General features: G+C 45.3%; 1 protein-coding gene across 3 annotated transcripts; it reads left to right on the forward strand.

Annotated features, from left to right (window-relative positions):
• The first annotated feature begins 2,070 nt into the window (after positions 1–2,070).
• On the forward strand, positions 2,071–3,932 carry LOC129016536 (C-C motif chemokine 4). 3 transcript variants are annotated; one of them, XM_054455870.2, is made up of 3 exons: positions 2,071–2,383; positions 2,943–3,057; positions 3,482–3,617. In XM_054455870.2, exons 1-3 carry the CDS (start codon positions 2,308–2,310, stop codon positions 3,600–3,602), a joined length of 312 nt encoding a protein of 103 aa, XP_054311845.2. In that variant the 5' UTR covers positions 2,071–2,307; the 3' UTR covers positions 3,603–3,617. The 3 variants fall into 3 exon arrangements, with proteins under 3 accessions (XP_054311845.2, XP_054311846.2, XP_054311844.2); XM_054455871.2 differs by having other exon boundaries at positions 3,472–3,608; XM_054455869.2 differs by lacking the exon at positions 3,482–3,617 and adding an exon at positions 3,651–3,932 and having other exon boundaries at positions 2,078–2,383.
• The last annotated feature ends 11,681 nt before the right edge of the window (positions 3,933–15,613 follow it).

The following is a 15,613-nucleotide window of genomic DNA, read 5'->3' on the forward strand; positions in this document are numbered from 1 at the left end:
TCTGTAGGTTATCTCTTTACTCTGCTGATAATTTCTTTTGCTGTGCAGAAGCTCTTTAGTTTAATTAGATCCCATTTGTCAGTTTTTGGTTTTGTTGTGATTTGTTTTTGGCATCTTCATCATGAAATATCTGCCAGATCCTATGCCCAGAATCATATTGTCTAGGTTATCTTACAGGTATGATATTTTTATAGTTTTATATTTTAGGTTTTACATTTAAGTCTTTAACTCATTGTGAGTTGATTTTTACACATGGTGTAAGGAAGGGGTCCAGTTTCAATCTTTTGCATACAGCTAGCCAGTTATTCCAGTACCATTTATTGAATGGGAAATCCTTTCCCTGTTGCTTGTCTTTGTTAACTTTGTCAAAGATCAGGTGGTTGCAGGCATGCAGCATTATTTCTGAGCTCTCTATTTTGTTCTATTGGTCTATGTGTCTGCTTTTGTACCAGTACCATGCTGTTTTGGTTACTGTAGCCCTGTAATATAGTTTGAAGTCATGGCTCCCTCTTTTTACTCTTCTTTTTTGTTTCTCAGAGAAGAGCAGGTAACAATGTGGGGTTAAAAGTGAGCAGGTGGGTTAGAGTAGTAGAGCTAAAGGCAGATAGAGATCTTGATCCAATTATCTTCATTCCCTTCATTTTTCCAACCTTGCACACTCCTGTATGCAGGGCCTTTGTAAGCTTCACCTTCTGTACAGGTGCCCAGCAACTGTCAAACCAGCCAGGGCTTAACATGAGCATGGGCATTCCCTATGGACTGGCTGGGACACACCCACATCCTTAGATTACACATTTTGCCTGTAACATAGATAAATTCATTACTAGGTATATAATTCTGTTTTGTTTTGTTTTGTTTTGCTTTGCTTTGTTTTTGAGACAGGGTCTCATTCTGTCAAACAAGCTGGAGTGCAGTGGCACAATCACCACTCACTGCCGCCTGGACTTTTCTGGGCTCAGGTGATCTTCTCATCTCAGCCCACTGAGCAGCTGGGACTACAGGTGTGTATCACCATTCCCAGCCAAATTTTTTTTTGTATTTTTTTATAGAGACAGTGTTTCACCATGTTGCCCAGGCTGGTCTCGAACTTCTGGGCTCAAGCAATCTGCCTGCCTTGACCTCCCAAAGTGCTGGGATTACAGGTGTGAGGCCCTGTACCCAGCTCAATCCTGTTTTTATACTAGAAGAACATTCTCTATCTGGGTCTTCCAAACTTGATTCTTACTGGTTAATTTGTCCTGTTCTTTTGCTGGTCCAAGAAAATATCCTGAAATCTTTATTTCTTCTCCATTCCCTCCTTGTCCTAGGACAGACTAGCCCTATCCCTTTCCTAAATTAAGTCCGAATATAATTGGTCTTTGAGTGTGGAATAGCTCCTAGCAGTCTATCAGTCAACGGGTTCTCTTTGTGGTCACACTCTATGTTTATTCTGGAGACTACAGCATGGAAAGAAAATGGACTTTGGAGTCAGATGAATCTTGATTCAAATCTTGGCAGTGCCATTCATCAGCTGTGTGGCATTGAGCACATCAGTGGAGCACTCTCTGATCCCCAATTGCCTTGTCTGTAAAATGAGATTAGACACCCCTGCTCAAGATTATGGTAGGATTATATATAATATGTGTAACACAGCTTTCCCAGTGCCTGGTACAAGGTAAGTGTACAATAAGAAGTCACAAATGTTCCCGAGCCACTCTACTGGGTCCCTCCTCACATCCAGTGCTGGACTCTTCATGCCCAAGGAAACATATAAGGCCCAAAAGTCAGTGGCACTCAGCTCAGCAGAAGAAGGCACAGGAAGGGGATGGGGGAGTCCTGGCTCCCACTTTGTTCTTGGGGCCAGGCTCGTGGCCAGCCTGGAAAGACTGACATGAACCCTCCAGCATCTGGGGGTGCCAACCACCAAGAGCAGCACAGTTCTTGTCTACAAGCCACTTGTAGCAGGTGTGAACATTTCATCTTTTCCTCTGAGGTTTGCAACTCTCTCCCCAGTCTCGGTCACTGCCTTTGGTTGTACCACTTCCCTTTTCTTCTCGCCTGCACCTCCCTCATCTTTCCTCTATGATGACATCGCCCTGGGGAAGAGAAGCTGAGAGGAACTCCTCACTCAGCTAGCTTCAGGAACCATGACATCATCTCTACCATGGGAATTCCACTCACTCTCCTGTGCCCCCACATTTGTCCTAGGCCTCAGAGTCCCTATAAAGAGAGATTCCCAACTCAGTATCAGCACAGGACACAGCTGGGTTCTGAAGCTTCTGAGTTCTGCAGTCTCACCTCTGAGAAAACCTCTCTTCCACCAACACCATGAAGCTCTACGTGACTGTCCTGTCTCTCCTCATGCTAGTAGCTGCCTTCTGCTCTCCAGCGCTCTCAGCACCAAGTAAGTCTACTTTTGCAGCTGCTATTTCGAGTCAAGCTGTAGGCAGAGTCTTTTTTTCTAGTTGTGGCTGGTCAAACAGTGGGATCTGGGGATGGGACAAAAGGCAGCTAGGAAGATTGCCACATAGTCTGCTGCTAAATGTAGAGTCTAGTAGATATTCAATAACATTCAAGTTCCTATTTTCTTAAGAATTAGCAACCAGCAGAGGAAAAGGATGAGCTGGAAGTCAGACTGTTGAATTGGCTCTGCCTCTAATTACTCGTTCAAGCAAGCCCCTGTCCCTCTCTGTGTCTTGGTTTCCCCATCTGTTATATGAAGGGAGTGCGATGTGTTCTGAGACTGAATCCAGTTCCAATCTTCTAGATTTCTTTCTTGTTCTTCTCTGAAGATCCACTATTCAGAATAAGACTTCTGCTCACGTTAGGTGGGAATGGATACAAGGGACCATATTTGGGGTTCTGGTAGCTCCACAGGGATGCTCAATGAAGATGCAAAATTAGAAGTCAAAATAAACAGCTCCCATGTGCAGTGTTGATCTCACCCTGGCCTTTCCTTTCAGTGGGCTCAGACCCTCCCACCGCCTGCTGCTTTTCTTACACTGTGAGGAAGCTTCCTCGCAACTTTGTGGTAGATTACTACGAGACCAGCAGCCTCTGCTCCCAGCCAGCTGTGGTGTGAGTATCAACCCCTGGGCTGCCCTGGGAGGCAAGGGTGAGGGCTGGATTTTAAAAGGGGGCCTGTTTTGGGGAGGGGGTGATTGAGCGGTGCGGAGGCAGCTCTCAGGGCTGAAGCCTTCCCTGAGAGCAGTGAGGACACAGGTCATGAACTCACTTTTCAAGTGCTGAAGGCGGCAGAGTGGGAGCCGAAAGAGAAGGGGGTTCCTGGGGAGGAAGTTATCCAAAGGACAGGGAAGCAGAGGAAGGCAGACAAGTCCCATGACATATGGACCGATTCCTTAAACTGTGCTAGAAAGACATGTGGAAAAGTCACTGCCAGGCTGGCAGGGAATGGGGAGATCCATTCATATTGATTGCAATGCCCATTGGTTCCTAATCTGGGCAACCCCTGGGGCCCACAGCTAAATCCAGTGCATGGAAGTTACAGGGAGTCTGCTTCCAGTGCTGCTCCAGGAAGGATCCCATGCACCAGAGCTGCCCCACATGGACCATGGTCAGGCAGAGGAAGATGCCTACCACAGGCAAAGGATAAAGCCAGATGACCTCAAAGGTCTCATGAGATTCTAATGTGTCTGCTCCTTGTTCTACAGATTCCAAACCAAAAGAGGCAAGCAAGTCTGTGCTGATCCCAGTGAGACCTGGGTCCAGGAGTATGTGTATGACCTGGAACTGAACTGAGCTGCTCAGAGACAGGCCGTCTTCAGGGAAGGTCACCTGAGCCTGGATGCTTCTCCATGAGACGCATCTCCTCCATACTTAGCCAAAGGATAAGTGTCCCCTATGGGGATGGTCCACTGTCACTGTTTCTCTGTTGTTGCAAATACATGTATAACACATTTGATTCCATGTGTTTTCATAATAAAACTTTAAAATAAAATACAGACAGTTTCTTTGTGATTTTAATTTGATTTGGGGGTAAAAGGAATTGCCTGGTACTATTGGGCAGTAGGGCAAGCTACAGTTTCCAAAAGCAGTAAGAATGAGCAATTGCTGAGTCCTTAATATGAGCTCTGGGCTGAACGCTCTTAATACATGATCTCACTGCATACTTTCAACAAGAGTTTCAACACCTTTATGAAGTAGGGACTGTTGCCCCCAGTTTCACAGTTAAGGAAACAGAGGCACAGAGAGGTGAAGTGACTTGCTGAGGCTTGTAGGTCTGCTTGGGGAGTGTCATGAAAGAATGCCTTAAAAAAGGAGGTTATCATTTCAACATCTTGGGGGGGAGTTGTAAAGAGGGGAAGCAGCACAGCAAAGGAGGAAGAAGAGTGAGAAGAGTGACTTCATCATCTTATTATCATTATAACATTGGGAAAGTCATCTTGCCTTATTAGACCTCAGTGTTCACACCTGTGAAATGGGGATAATATTAACCACTTCGAAGGGCTGTTATAAGGTGATGTGTAAAGCACCCATCGTAGGACCAGGCACCTGGAAGTTTCTCTCCTTCCCTCTCTGAGCTTCAGCCTTTTCACTTAAAATGGACCTAGCAATTATCAGGATCATCATGAGGATTAGATTAGTTAGTTGACAGATCAGCACTCTAAATCCCAATCTACTGTGAAGTGTTGTCATGAGGACAGTAGGATGGAGGTTTTGTTTGGAAGTGTTGCAGGAGTAACCTAAAGCCACTTCTACTTAATTATTCTTCAATCAGAACTGCCTATTCCATGGGTCAGATACAACACAGCTCTGAAATAGAATTACATGCACAATAAAGCCTGATCCATGGGACACAGACTCGTAGTCTACTAAAGCTAAAAGGAAACTTTAGACCATCTGGTCCAACCCTCTCATTTTATGGAAACTGAGGGCCAAGGCCTGGGAAGTAACTTGCCACGTGCCACTCAGCGAGTACCTAGCAGAGCAGGACCCTGGCTAGTGCCAGCTCCCAGGCTCGGGCCCTTTCCTGCACATCTTCCCTAGTGATGCACCTCTGTGGTCCTCAAAAGGGAGACTGGTTGAGTAAGGACAAGGCAGAGACTATTTTGAAAATCATTTGAGTGTTCTTAGTCCTATGCAAAAGCAGAATTGGGGCCCCGTACTTCTCTGGGGTCAACAGACACAATTCCCTTCCTTGTCCTGCCCTTAGTCACCCCCATCATTCCAGAGCCCCAGTGGAAACTTCTTTCAGATTCTGTGGGGACTGAGAGAAGGAGGTTAGGGGGCAGAGCTGATCCAAAACAGGTGTGGGAAGAGGCTAGCAGCAAAGAATGTGCCTGGCCATAGTTTTTGCTTTCATTTGCCTAGATCTGAGCTGTCTAATATGTTAGCCACTGGCCAAAGTGGCTATTTACGTTTTCATTACATTTAATTAAAATAAAATAAAATTTAAAATTCAGTTCCTGAGTCACACTAGTCACATTTCAAGTGCTCAGTAGCCCCATGTGGCTAGTTCCCATGTTAGACAGCATGGATTATGGACTTTCTGTCCATCACTGCAGAAAGTTCCATTGGAGAGCAGTCTCCTAGAATGTTCTCAGAGCCTAAAGAAAGTGAAGGGAAGGGGAGTTGGGATGGCCTGTAAGATTAGAGTTTGGATTTGGAGAAAGATATGCAATTCTATTCTGAGGGGACAGGATGGGAGAGAGAATGGATGACTCCAGGCCAGAGACAAGGTATAGATCACTATGGTAGCTGAATAATGGCCCCAAAGGTGTCCACATCCTATTCCTCAGAAACTGTGAATGTCACTTTTATAGCAAAATGGACTTTGGAGATATGATCAAGTTGAGAATCTTGAGATGAGTGATTACCTTGAATTATTGGGTCAGGCCCTAAATGTAGTTGTAAGTATCCTTATAAGAGGGAGGAAGAGAAAAATTTGGTAATAGAGGAGAAGATAGCAATGTGACAACAGAAGCAAGATGCTATGCTGCTGGCTTGGAAGATGGAGGAACAGGCCAGGAGCCAAGAGGTGTTAGGATGCAGCTCTAGAAGCTGGAAATGGCAAGGAAATTGTTCCTCCCCTAGAGCCTCCAAAGGGAGTGTAGCCCAGTGAAACTAATTTCAGACTTCTCATCTCCAGAACTTTAAGAAAATAAATATGGGGTTATAAGATGTTAAGTGTGTGGTAATTTTTTACAGCAGCAACAGGAACAAATACAACCACCAACTGACGCGTCACCGATAGCGACCCCCAATAGCTCGGTGTGGCAGGAAAGGGAGCATTCTAGAGGGTGAGCCAAACCTCTCTGCAAGAGGAACCCAAGGTGAGAGGGACACACCTCAAAGAGATGAACTATAATGAGGAGAGGCATCCCAAGAGGAGATCTGCTTCAGCAACTGAGTTCTGGGGCTGAGGCTTGATCCAGGGTCCAAGACCCTTAGGAAGCATGCCTCTTCTTGAGACATCCAGGGTGCTCTGAGGGGTCCTGGATTCCTGTCTGGGAAAGAGTCCATCCTCTCATCTGTCAGATGCAGCCCAGAGCAGAACCATGACCTGTCTCTGGTTCATTGTTGAGCAGGCAGGGTTAGAGCCAGAATCTGGGTCTTCTCCCTCACGATGGAGTCCCTTTCCCAATCCTCCCCGCCCCTCAGCTAATGTAAAGGGAGGAGCTCAGCTCCACAGAGGCAAGGCCACCAGGGAAGGCTGCAGGAGGCCTGGGCAGCCTCATGAAGAAATGCTTCATCAGGAATTACAAACGGCAGAATGGAATCCTCGAAGTGGGGCAATGTGGGACTTCACCGGTTGCACAATATGAGACTGTTTTTTCCTTTCTCCTCTTTTCATACAACTTCCTTTTCTCACCCTGGGCCCAGAGAGCTGGAATCTGCTTACTTGACGTTCCATTTGAGGTTTCTCCAGGTTTCTGGGTGGGGACGGAAGCCAGAACAGATGAAGCAGGACACTCAAAAGGAACTAGGATTATGGAGCAACTTCTAGGCATCCGGCCTGTTTTCCTACTCACTGCAGTGCCCACCACCCCCAGCTCACTCTCCAGATGGGAGTCCATTTCCTTATGTACATGTTCCTTTAGGACATGTTCATGCAAACATGTCCTTATCCCCCTATCCCACCTCAACCTGGAACCCTCCATCATGCTCCCATTGACACAGGCATTTTCCTCCAAGGAGGCCAGGAGCTAAGCAAGCAGAGGCAGGGATCAAGGGAGCAAGATGATCTGAGGATGGTGACATAGCCACAGCTCTTCCTGGAGGCTGAGACCAGTGACCAGGTGGCAGTCCTGTGCAGCAGTCTGCATTCACCCTTTACAGACTTGAGGGCCTTAGCGCCATCTCTTTCCCACTTATCTCTATCTGTTCTCCCTTCTAAACTCCTTCTCTCTTGGGTTCCCACTGAGTCTAGCATACAGGAAAATGGAAGAAAAGAATTGAGAGACAAAATCATGGCACATTTTTCTACCTTTTAATAAGTTTCATTTTTGGATACAGCCAATGCCTCATATATGTGGGTTCCACATCTGTGGATTCAACCAACAATGGGTGGAAAATATTTGGGGAAAAAAAGCACAACAGGCCAGGTGTGATGGCTCACACCGGTAATCCCAGCACTTTGGGAGGCTAAGGTGGATTATTTGAGCTCAGGAATTCGAGATCAGTCTGGGCAAACATAACAAGACCCTGACCCTACAAAAAATATCAAAATTAGCTGGGTGAGGTGGCACATGCCTGTAGTCCCAGCTACTTGGGAGGCTGAGGCAGGAGGATCGCTTGAGCCCTGGAGGCAGAAGTTACAGACAGCTGAGATGATGTGACTGCACTCCAGCCTGGGCACTAGAGCAAAATCCTGTCTCAAAAACTAAATAATAATCATAACAAAATACAAATAAAAAACAATGCGGTATAACAATGATCTACATTTACATTTATTAATAGCACTTACATTGTTTAGGTATTCTAAGTAATCTGGAGATTAAAGTATACGGGAGGATGTGCATAGGTTATGGGCAAATAATATGCTATTTTATATCAGAGACTTGTGCATCTGTAGATTTTGGAAGCCATGAGAATTCCTAGAAACAATCCCCTGTGGATATCAAGGGATGGCTCTATATGATAAGTGTGTAAAATATATATATATTCAGAAGGAATCAGAAAATCAAAATTAATGTCTTTCAGGGAAGATGGGCTTGATGGGACTTGATGGAGGATGGTCTGGGAGACCACCCCCTTCTATGGAAACATTCCCAACTGGGAGACCAGCACAGCTGCAGGGAAATAATTTCTTCAGGCAGTGTTAGCAGCTTCTAAATCTCGGGACCCTATGTCCCTGGGCTCCTCAAGGAGATGTTTGTTATTTACAGTGACTCCTGATTCATTTCCTTAGGGGGTCCTCTCTTCCTTCAGCTAGGGACTTGAAGGGGAAAAGTGCCAGCATTTACCAAGCTCCTTAAAGCGCCAGGTGCTATACTGCTATGAGTTTCATATACAGTCTTTTTTAATCCTTGCAAAAATCTCGGGTTCGGTGGCATGTGCCTGTAGTCCCAGCTACGCGGGAGGCTGAGGCAGGAAGATTGCTTGAGCCCAGGAGTTCTGGGCTGCAGTGCACTATGCCAATTGGTGTCCACACTAAGCTCGGCATTAACATTGTGATCTCCTGGTAGCAGAGGACCACCAGGCTGCCTAAAGAGGGGTGATCCAGCCCTGGAGCAGGTCAAAACTCCCATGCTGATTAGTAGTGGGATCGTGCCTGTGAATAGCCACTGCATTCCCACCTGGGAAACATAGTGAGACCCTGTCTCCAGGAAAAAAAAAACAAACAAAACAAAACAAAACCAACAACAACAACAACAAAAACCTAAGGTAGATATTATTATTCCCATTTTAAAGATGAGAAAACCAAGGCTCAGAGAGGTCTAGAGGTAGATCCACAGTGTGAGGACACTGGTATTTGTAATCTCTGCAGACTTATTTGATTTATATTAGTTCTTCTTTTCTGTAACCTGCCTAAACAGGTCTACCTTGGCATAGTAAACCTCTTTCCCTTCCATCCTACCTTTCTATATCTCCTTGATTTGGGAGGTTGGAAGGGCTTGTCTTGTTCTCCCCTTTCATTTCTTGAAAAGAGTGAATCCCTGAATTTTTCAAGCTGTCTGTAGAGGAAGTTATTATATCTATGACTCCAGATGAAGTCTGCAGATTCAAGGCCCTATCCACCCATTAGAACTTCTGACAGATGAGTGCCCACCAAAGAGTTTGATATCATGCACTTAATGGTTTTAAAATTAATAATTTTTGAATAGATAACAGTAGACATTATATACAATTCAAAAGGCATAAAAAGATACCCAACCAGAAAGTAAATCTCCCTCCCAGCTCTGTCACCCAAATATCTGTCACCCAGGGTAATGTCTATGTGACCTAGGTAAATTTCTATGCCACTTTAACTCTGCTTATCTTCAGAAAACAGGATGCCTGAGGTCAAAAGTTCCCCCTCGGGACCAACAGACTAAGACTGCTGGAGTCTAAGATGGCAGCTCTCTTGACCTCTGATGAACTTGTAACTTCATTATAATCTAATGTCCATGCTAAATGACACTCCCACCAGCACTATGACAATTGACAATCTCCATGACAATAACTGAAGAAACCATAAAAGGACCAAAAGAAAGGCAGGAACTCCAATTCCAAGAAGCTCTCCACCCATTCTCAGAAAGTACATGAATATTCCTCCCCCTGCTTTTAATGCCCAACCCCTTCATTAAATATATCCTATTATCTGTGATTTCCCAGCTCTCTGAGCTAAGAAGTTGATTTGTGAGCCAGGCTCCTGCTTCTCAGTTCCGTGGCTGTGATGTTAATCAATGTCAACTTGATTGGATTGAGGGATACAAAGTATTAATCCTGGTTGTGTCTGTGTGGGTGTTGCCAAAAGAGATTAACATTTGAGTCAGTGGGCTGGGGAAGGCAGATCCACCCTTAATCTGGTGGACACAATCTAATCAGCTTCCAGGTAATATAAAGCAGCCAGAAAAACATGAAAAGAGAGGTGGGCCTAGCCTCCCAGCCTATATCTTTCTCCCATGCTGGATGTTTCCTTGTGATTGTGTAAGTTAACACTTAATAAATCCCGTCTCTCTCTCTCTATATATATATGTATCCTATGAGTTCTGTCCCTCTAAGAGAACCCTGACTAATACAGATTTTTGTACCAGGAGTGGTTCTAGAGAAACAGAATATTAAGGATTAAGTTCTTTCATTGGTTTTGGGGTTTCTGGAATTGGCTGCTTAATATGGTTAGACCCCAAAATGCTAAGGACTCTACGTCTAATAGTATGGGAAGACTGATAGTCCTTGGTGTGAACTGTTTAGATAGTTAAGCAAAATAAATGCATTTGACACTCCTGATTCACTGCTCATGAGAGGCAAGGAGTTTAGTGACTCTATACATAATACCTTTGACCATATGTGGAGAACCAAGGAACATAATGAAGCTGGTTGGTTGCTCCCAAGTTCAGTAGACAAAGTGATGAAAGAAAATGATGAACTCAGGGATTCTGTCTCCTGGCTTCAGAAATAGATACTAAGCTTCAAATCTGCTAAGATTGCCCTGAGTGAGAACCTTATCTCCTGTACAGAAAGAGCTGAAATTGTAGAAAAACAGGCACAAGCTTTTATCATGCAAGTGGCTGACCTGCAACAAAAGGGGCATGCACAGCCTCACCAGGTGTCTATTGTTAAAGTGAGGGCATTGATTGGAAAAGAATAGGACCCTGCAACTTGGAATGGGGAAATGTGGGAGCACCCAGATGAAGCTGGGGACACTGAGTTTGTAAACTCTGACGAACCTTTTTTGCCAGAAGGAACAGCTTCCCCATCCCCAGTAGTGGCAACATCCGCTCCCCGACTCATGCTGCCATCAGCCTTTCCACCTTTGTCTGAGGAGGTAAACCCTGCGCTGCCTGAGGCAACAGTGATTGCCTCCCCTGAGGCAGTTGCCAGGCAAAATAATGTTGATTCCTGTCAGGAGCCACACCCAACACCCCTGTTTGCTGGTCCACTACATTGATGACAGTCTAGACATGTAACTAGACTAAAGTGTGGTCCATTACATTGATGACAGTCTAGACCTGTAACTAAAGTCCCAGTGGGCCCCTGGAGGTGAGATTAAGAGTGTAACCCATGAGGAGGTGCTTGGCACTTCAAAAGAACTGTTTGAGTTCTCTAATTTATAAAAACAGCAATCTGGAGAACAGGCATGGGAATTGATATTAAGGGTATGGGATAATGGTGGAAGGAACATAGAGTTGGATCAGGCTGAATTTATTGATTTGGGCCCACTAAGTAGGGATTCTGCATTTAATGTTGCAGCTTGAGGAGTTAAAAAAGATTCTAATGGTTTATTTGCTTGGTTAGCTGAAATATGGAATAAAAGATGGCCCACCGTGAGCCAGCTGCAAATGCCTGATCTCTCTTGGCTTAATGTAGAGGAAGGGATCCAAAGGCTTAGGGAGATTGGGATGGTGGAGTGGATTAGTCACTTTAGACCTGATCATCACAGCGGGAAGGGTCCAGAAGATACACCCTTGACCGATGCCTTGTGAAATAGATTTGTGAGTGCAGCACCAGCATCTTTGAAGAGCCCCGTGATTGCTCTTCTCTGTATGTCAGATCTAACAGTGGGAACTGCAGCCACTCAACTACAAAATTTAAATACAATGGGAATAATTGGATCCCAAGGTGGCAGGGGCCAGTGACAGCACTTGACCATCAAAGGCAAGGTGAGCATAGATACTGTAATGGACAGAAGAGGCAAAGTGGCAATCGGAATAGCCTGACTTGTGTAGAGCTCTGGCATTGGCTAATTAATCACGGTGTTCCTAGAAGTGAAATTGATAGGAAGCCTACTGCATTTCTACTTAAATTACACAAACAGAGAACTTCCAGGTAGAATGGACAAAAGACTAATTTGAATAATAAAAACAGAGAATCACGGCCCCTTTATCAATTTCCAGAATTGAGCCAATTTAGAGATTGAAGGGGAGGCCGGGTCCCCTTGAGGAAGGACCCCACTACATTGCTGACAATTTATGCAGTGAATTTTTCTCCCACCCTTCCCCAGGGAGACCTCCAGCCTTTCACCAGGGTAACTGTGCTTTGGGGAAGGAGAAATGATCATACATTTCAGGGACTTCTGGACACTGGCTCTGATTTGGCATTGATTCCAGGGGACCCAAAATGTCACTGTGTTCCTCCAGTTAAAGTAGGAACTTATGGAGGTCAGGTAATTAATGGAGTTTTAGCTCAGGTCCAACTTACAGTGGGTCCAGTGGGTCTCTGGACTCATCCTGTGGTCATCTTCCCTGTGCCAGAATGCATAACTGGCATAGACATACTTAGCAGCTGGCAGAACCCCTACACTGGCTCCCTGACTTGTAGGGTGAGGGCTTTTATGGTGGGAAAGGCCAAATGGAAGTCATTAGAGCTGCCTCTACCTAGAAAAATCATAAATCAAAAACAATATCACATCCCTGGAGGGACTGCAATTAGTGCCACCATCAGGGACTTGAAGGATACAGGGGTGGTGATTCCCACCACATCTCCCTTCAAGCCTCCCATTTGGCCTGTGTGGAAAACAGATGTGGTTTCATCACTTGAGCAAATTAACATGTCTCCTGGTGCCTGGTATGCACCAATTGACTTGGCAACTGCTTTTTCTCCATTCCTGTCCATAAGGCCCACCAGAAGAAATTTGCCTTCAGCTGGCAAGGCGAGCAATATACCTTTACTGTCCTACCTCACGGGTATATCAATTCTGGTTTTGTGTCATAATCTTATTCAGAGAGACCTTGATCACTTTTTGCTTCCGAAAGATATCACACTGGTCCATTATAATGATGACATTATGATGACTGGACCCAGTGAGCAAGAAGTAGCAAACACACTGGACTTATTGGTGAGACATTTGCATACTAGAGGATAGGAAATAAATCTGACTAAAATTCAGGGAACTTCTACCTCAGTAAAATTTCTAGGGATCCAGTGGTGTGGGGCCTGTCGAGATATTCCTTCTAAGGTAAAGGATAAGTTGCCGCATTTGGCCCCTCCTGCAGCTGAGAAAGAGGCACAAAGCCTAGTGGGCCTATTTGGATTTTGGAGGCAATACATTCCTCATTTGGGTGTGCTACTCTGGGCCATTTATTGAGTGACCCAAAAGGCTGCCAGTTCTGAGTGGGGTCCAGAACAGGAGAAGGCTCTGCAATAGGTCCAGGCTGCTGTGCAAGCTGCTCTGCCACTTGGACCACATGACACAGCAAATCCAATGTGCTTGAGGTGTCAGTGGTAGGTAATGATGCTGTTTGGAGCCTTTGGCAGGCACCCATAGGTGAATCACAGAAGAGGCCTCTAGGATTTTGGAGCAAGGCTCTGCCATCTTGTTCAGATAACTGCTCTCCTTTTGAGAGACAGCTCTTGGCCTGTTACTGGGCTTTGGTAGAAACTGAACGTTTGACTATGGGTCATCAAGTCACCATGTGACCTGAACTGCCGGTCATGAACTGGGTGTTTTATGACTCATCTAGCCATGAAGTGGGTCATGCACAGCAGCATTCCATCATTGAATGGAAGTGGTATATATGTGATTGGGCTCGAGCAGGTCCTGAAGGCCAAGTAAGTTACATGAGGACATGGCTCAAATGCCCACGGTCTTTACTCCTGCCACCTGCCTTCTCTCCCCCAGCCTGCACCGATGGGCCTATGATCAGTTGACAGAGGAATAGAAGACTAGGGCCAGGTTCACAGATGGTTCCGCATGATATGCTGGTGCCACCAGAAAGTGGACAGCTGCAACACTACAGCCCCTTTCTAGGACATCCCTGAAGGACAGCGGTGAAGGGAAATGTTCCCAGTGGGCAGAACTTCTAACAGTGCACTTTACATGAAAGGAGAAATGGTCACGTGTGAGATTATATACTGATTCCTGGGCTGTAGCCAATGGCTTGGCTGGATGGTCAGGGACTTGGAAGAAGCATGATTGGAAAATTGGTGACAAAGAAATTTGGGGAAGAAGTATGTAGATGGACCTCTCTGAGTGGTCAAAAACTGTGAAGATATTTGTATCCCATGTGAGTGCTCACCATCAGGTGACCTCAGCGGAGGAGGTGTTTAACAATCGAGTGGATAGGATGACCCATTCTGTGGACATCACTCAGCCTCTTTCCCCAGCCACCTCTGTCATCGCCCAATAGGCCCATGAACAAAGTGGCCATGGTGGCAGGGATGGAGGTTATGCATGGGCTCAGCAAGATGGACTTCCACTTACCAAGACTGACCCGGCTATGGCCACTGCTGAGTGCCCAATTTGCCAACAGAAGAGGCCAACACTGAGCCCTTGATATGGCACCATTCCTTGGGGTGATCAGCCAGCCACCTGGTAGCAGGTTGATTATATTGGACCTTTTCCATCATGGAAAGGGCAGAGGTTTGTTCTCACTAGAATAGGCACTTACTCCTGATACGGATTTGCCTATCCTGTATGCAATGCTTCTGCCAAGACTACCAACCATGGACTCACAAAATGCATTACCCACCCTCATGGCATTCCACACAGCATTGCCTCTGACCAAGGCACTCACTTTACAGTTAAGGAAGTGGGGCAGTGGGCTCATGCTCATGGAATTCACTGGTCTTACCATGTTCCCCATCATCCTGAAGCAGCTGGATTGATAGAATGTTGGAATGGCCTTTTGGAGTCACAATTACAATGCCAACTAAGTGACAATACTTTGCAGGGTTGGGGCAACAGCCAATCCATGCAGGACTACAAATGACTCAGACCCTTCAGGAATGAAGGTTTGGGTCACTCCACTGGAAAAAAACAAAAAAACACGACCTACTGAGGTGCTTGCTGAAGGCAAAGGGAATGCAGAATGGATAGTAGAAGAAGGTAGTCATCAATACCAGCTATGACCACAAGATCAGCTGCAGAAACGAGCACTGTAACTGTCATGAGCATTTCCTCCTTTTGTTAAAAGCATGTTTGTGCATGTATAGACTTGTGCTAAGAAAATATCTTAATTTTATTTCCTTTTCCTTTATTATATGACATAATATTTATTGGCTTCATATCAGCATTTAAGTATTTTTCACTTTATGTAATAGTATTTGGGTTGGGTATTGGTGCCTTTCCAGTTGTACAACGGATAGTTGTATTATGTTACATGTAATTATGACCTCATTATTATCTTTATTTGAAGATGATGTATGATCTCAGCAGATGTGTATGGGTTCAGATTGACAAGGGGTGGACTTGTGATGGTTAATACTGAGTGTCAACTTGATTGGATTAAGGGTTACAAAGTATTAATCCTGGGTGTGCCTGTGGGTGTTGCCAAAAGAAATTAACACTTGAGTCAGTGGACTGGGGAAGGCAGATCCACCCTTAATCTGGTGGGTACAATCTAATCAGCTGCCAGTGAATATAAAGCAGGCAGAAAAATGTGAAAAGGAGAGATGGGCCTAGCCTCACAGCCTACATCTTTCTGCCATGCTGGATGCTTCCTGCCTTCGAAAATCGGACTCTAAGTTCTTCAGTTTGGGGACTCGGACTGGCCCTTCTTGCTCTTCAGCTTGCAGACAGCCTATTGTGGGA

This window comes from Pongo pygmaeus, chromosome 19, assembly GCF_028885625.2.
Source record: "Pongo pygmaeus isolate AG05252 chromosome 19, NHGRI_mPonPyg2-v2.0_pri, whole genome shotgun sequence".
Classification (NCBI taxonomy): Eukaryota; Metazoa; Chordata; class Mammalia; order Primates; family Hominidae; genus Pongo; species Pongo pygmaeus.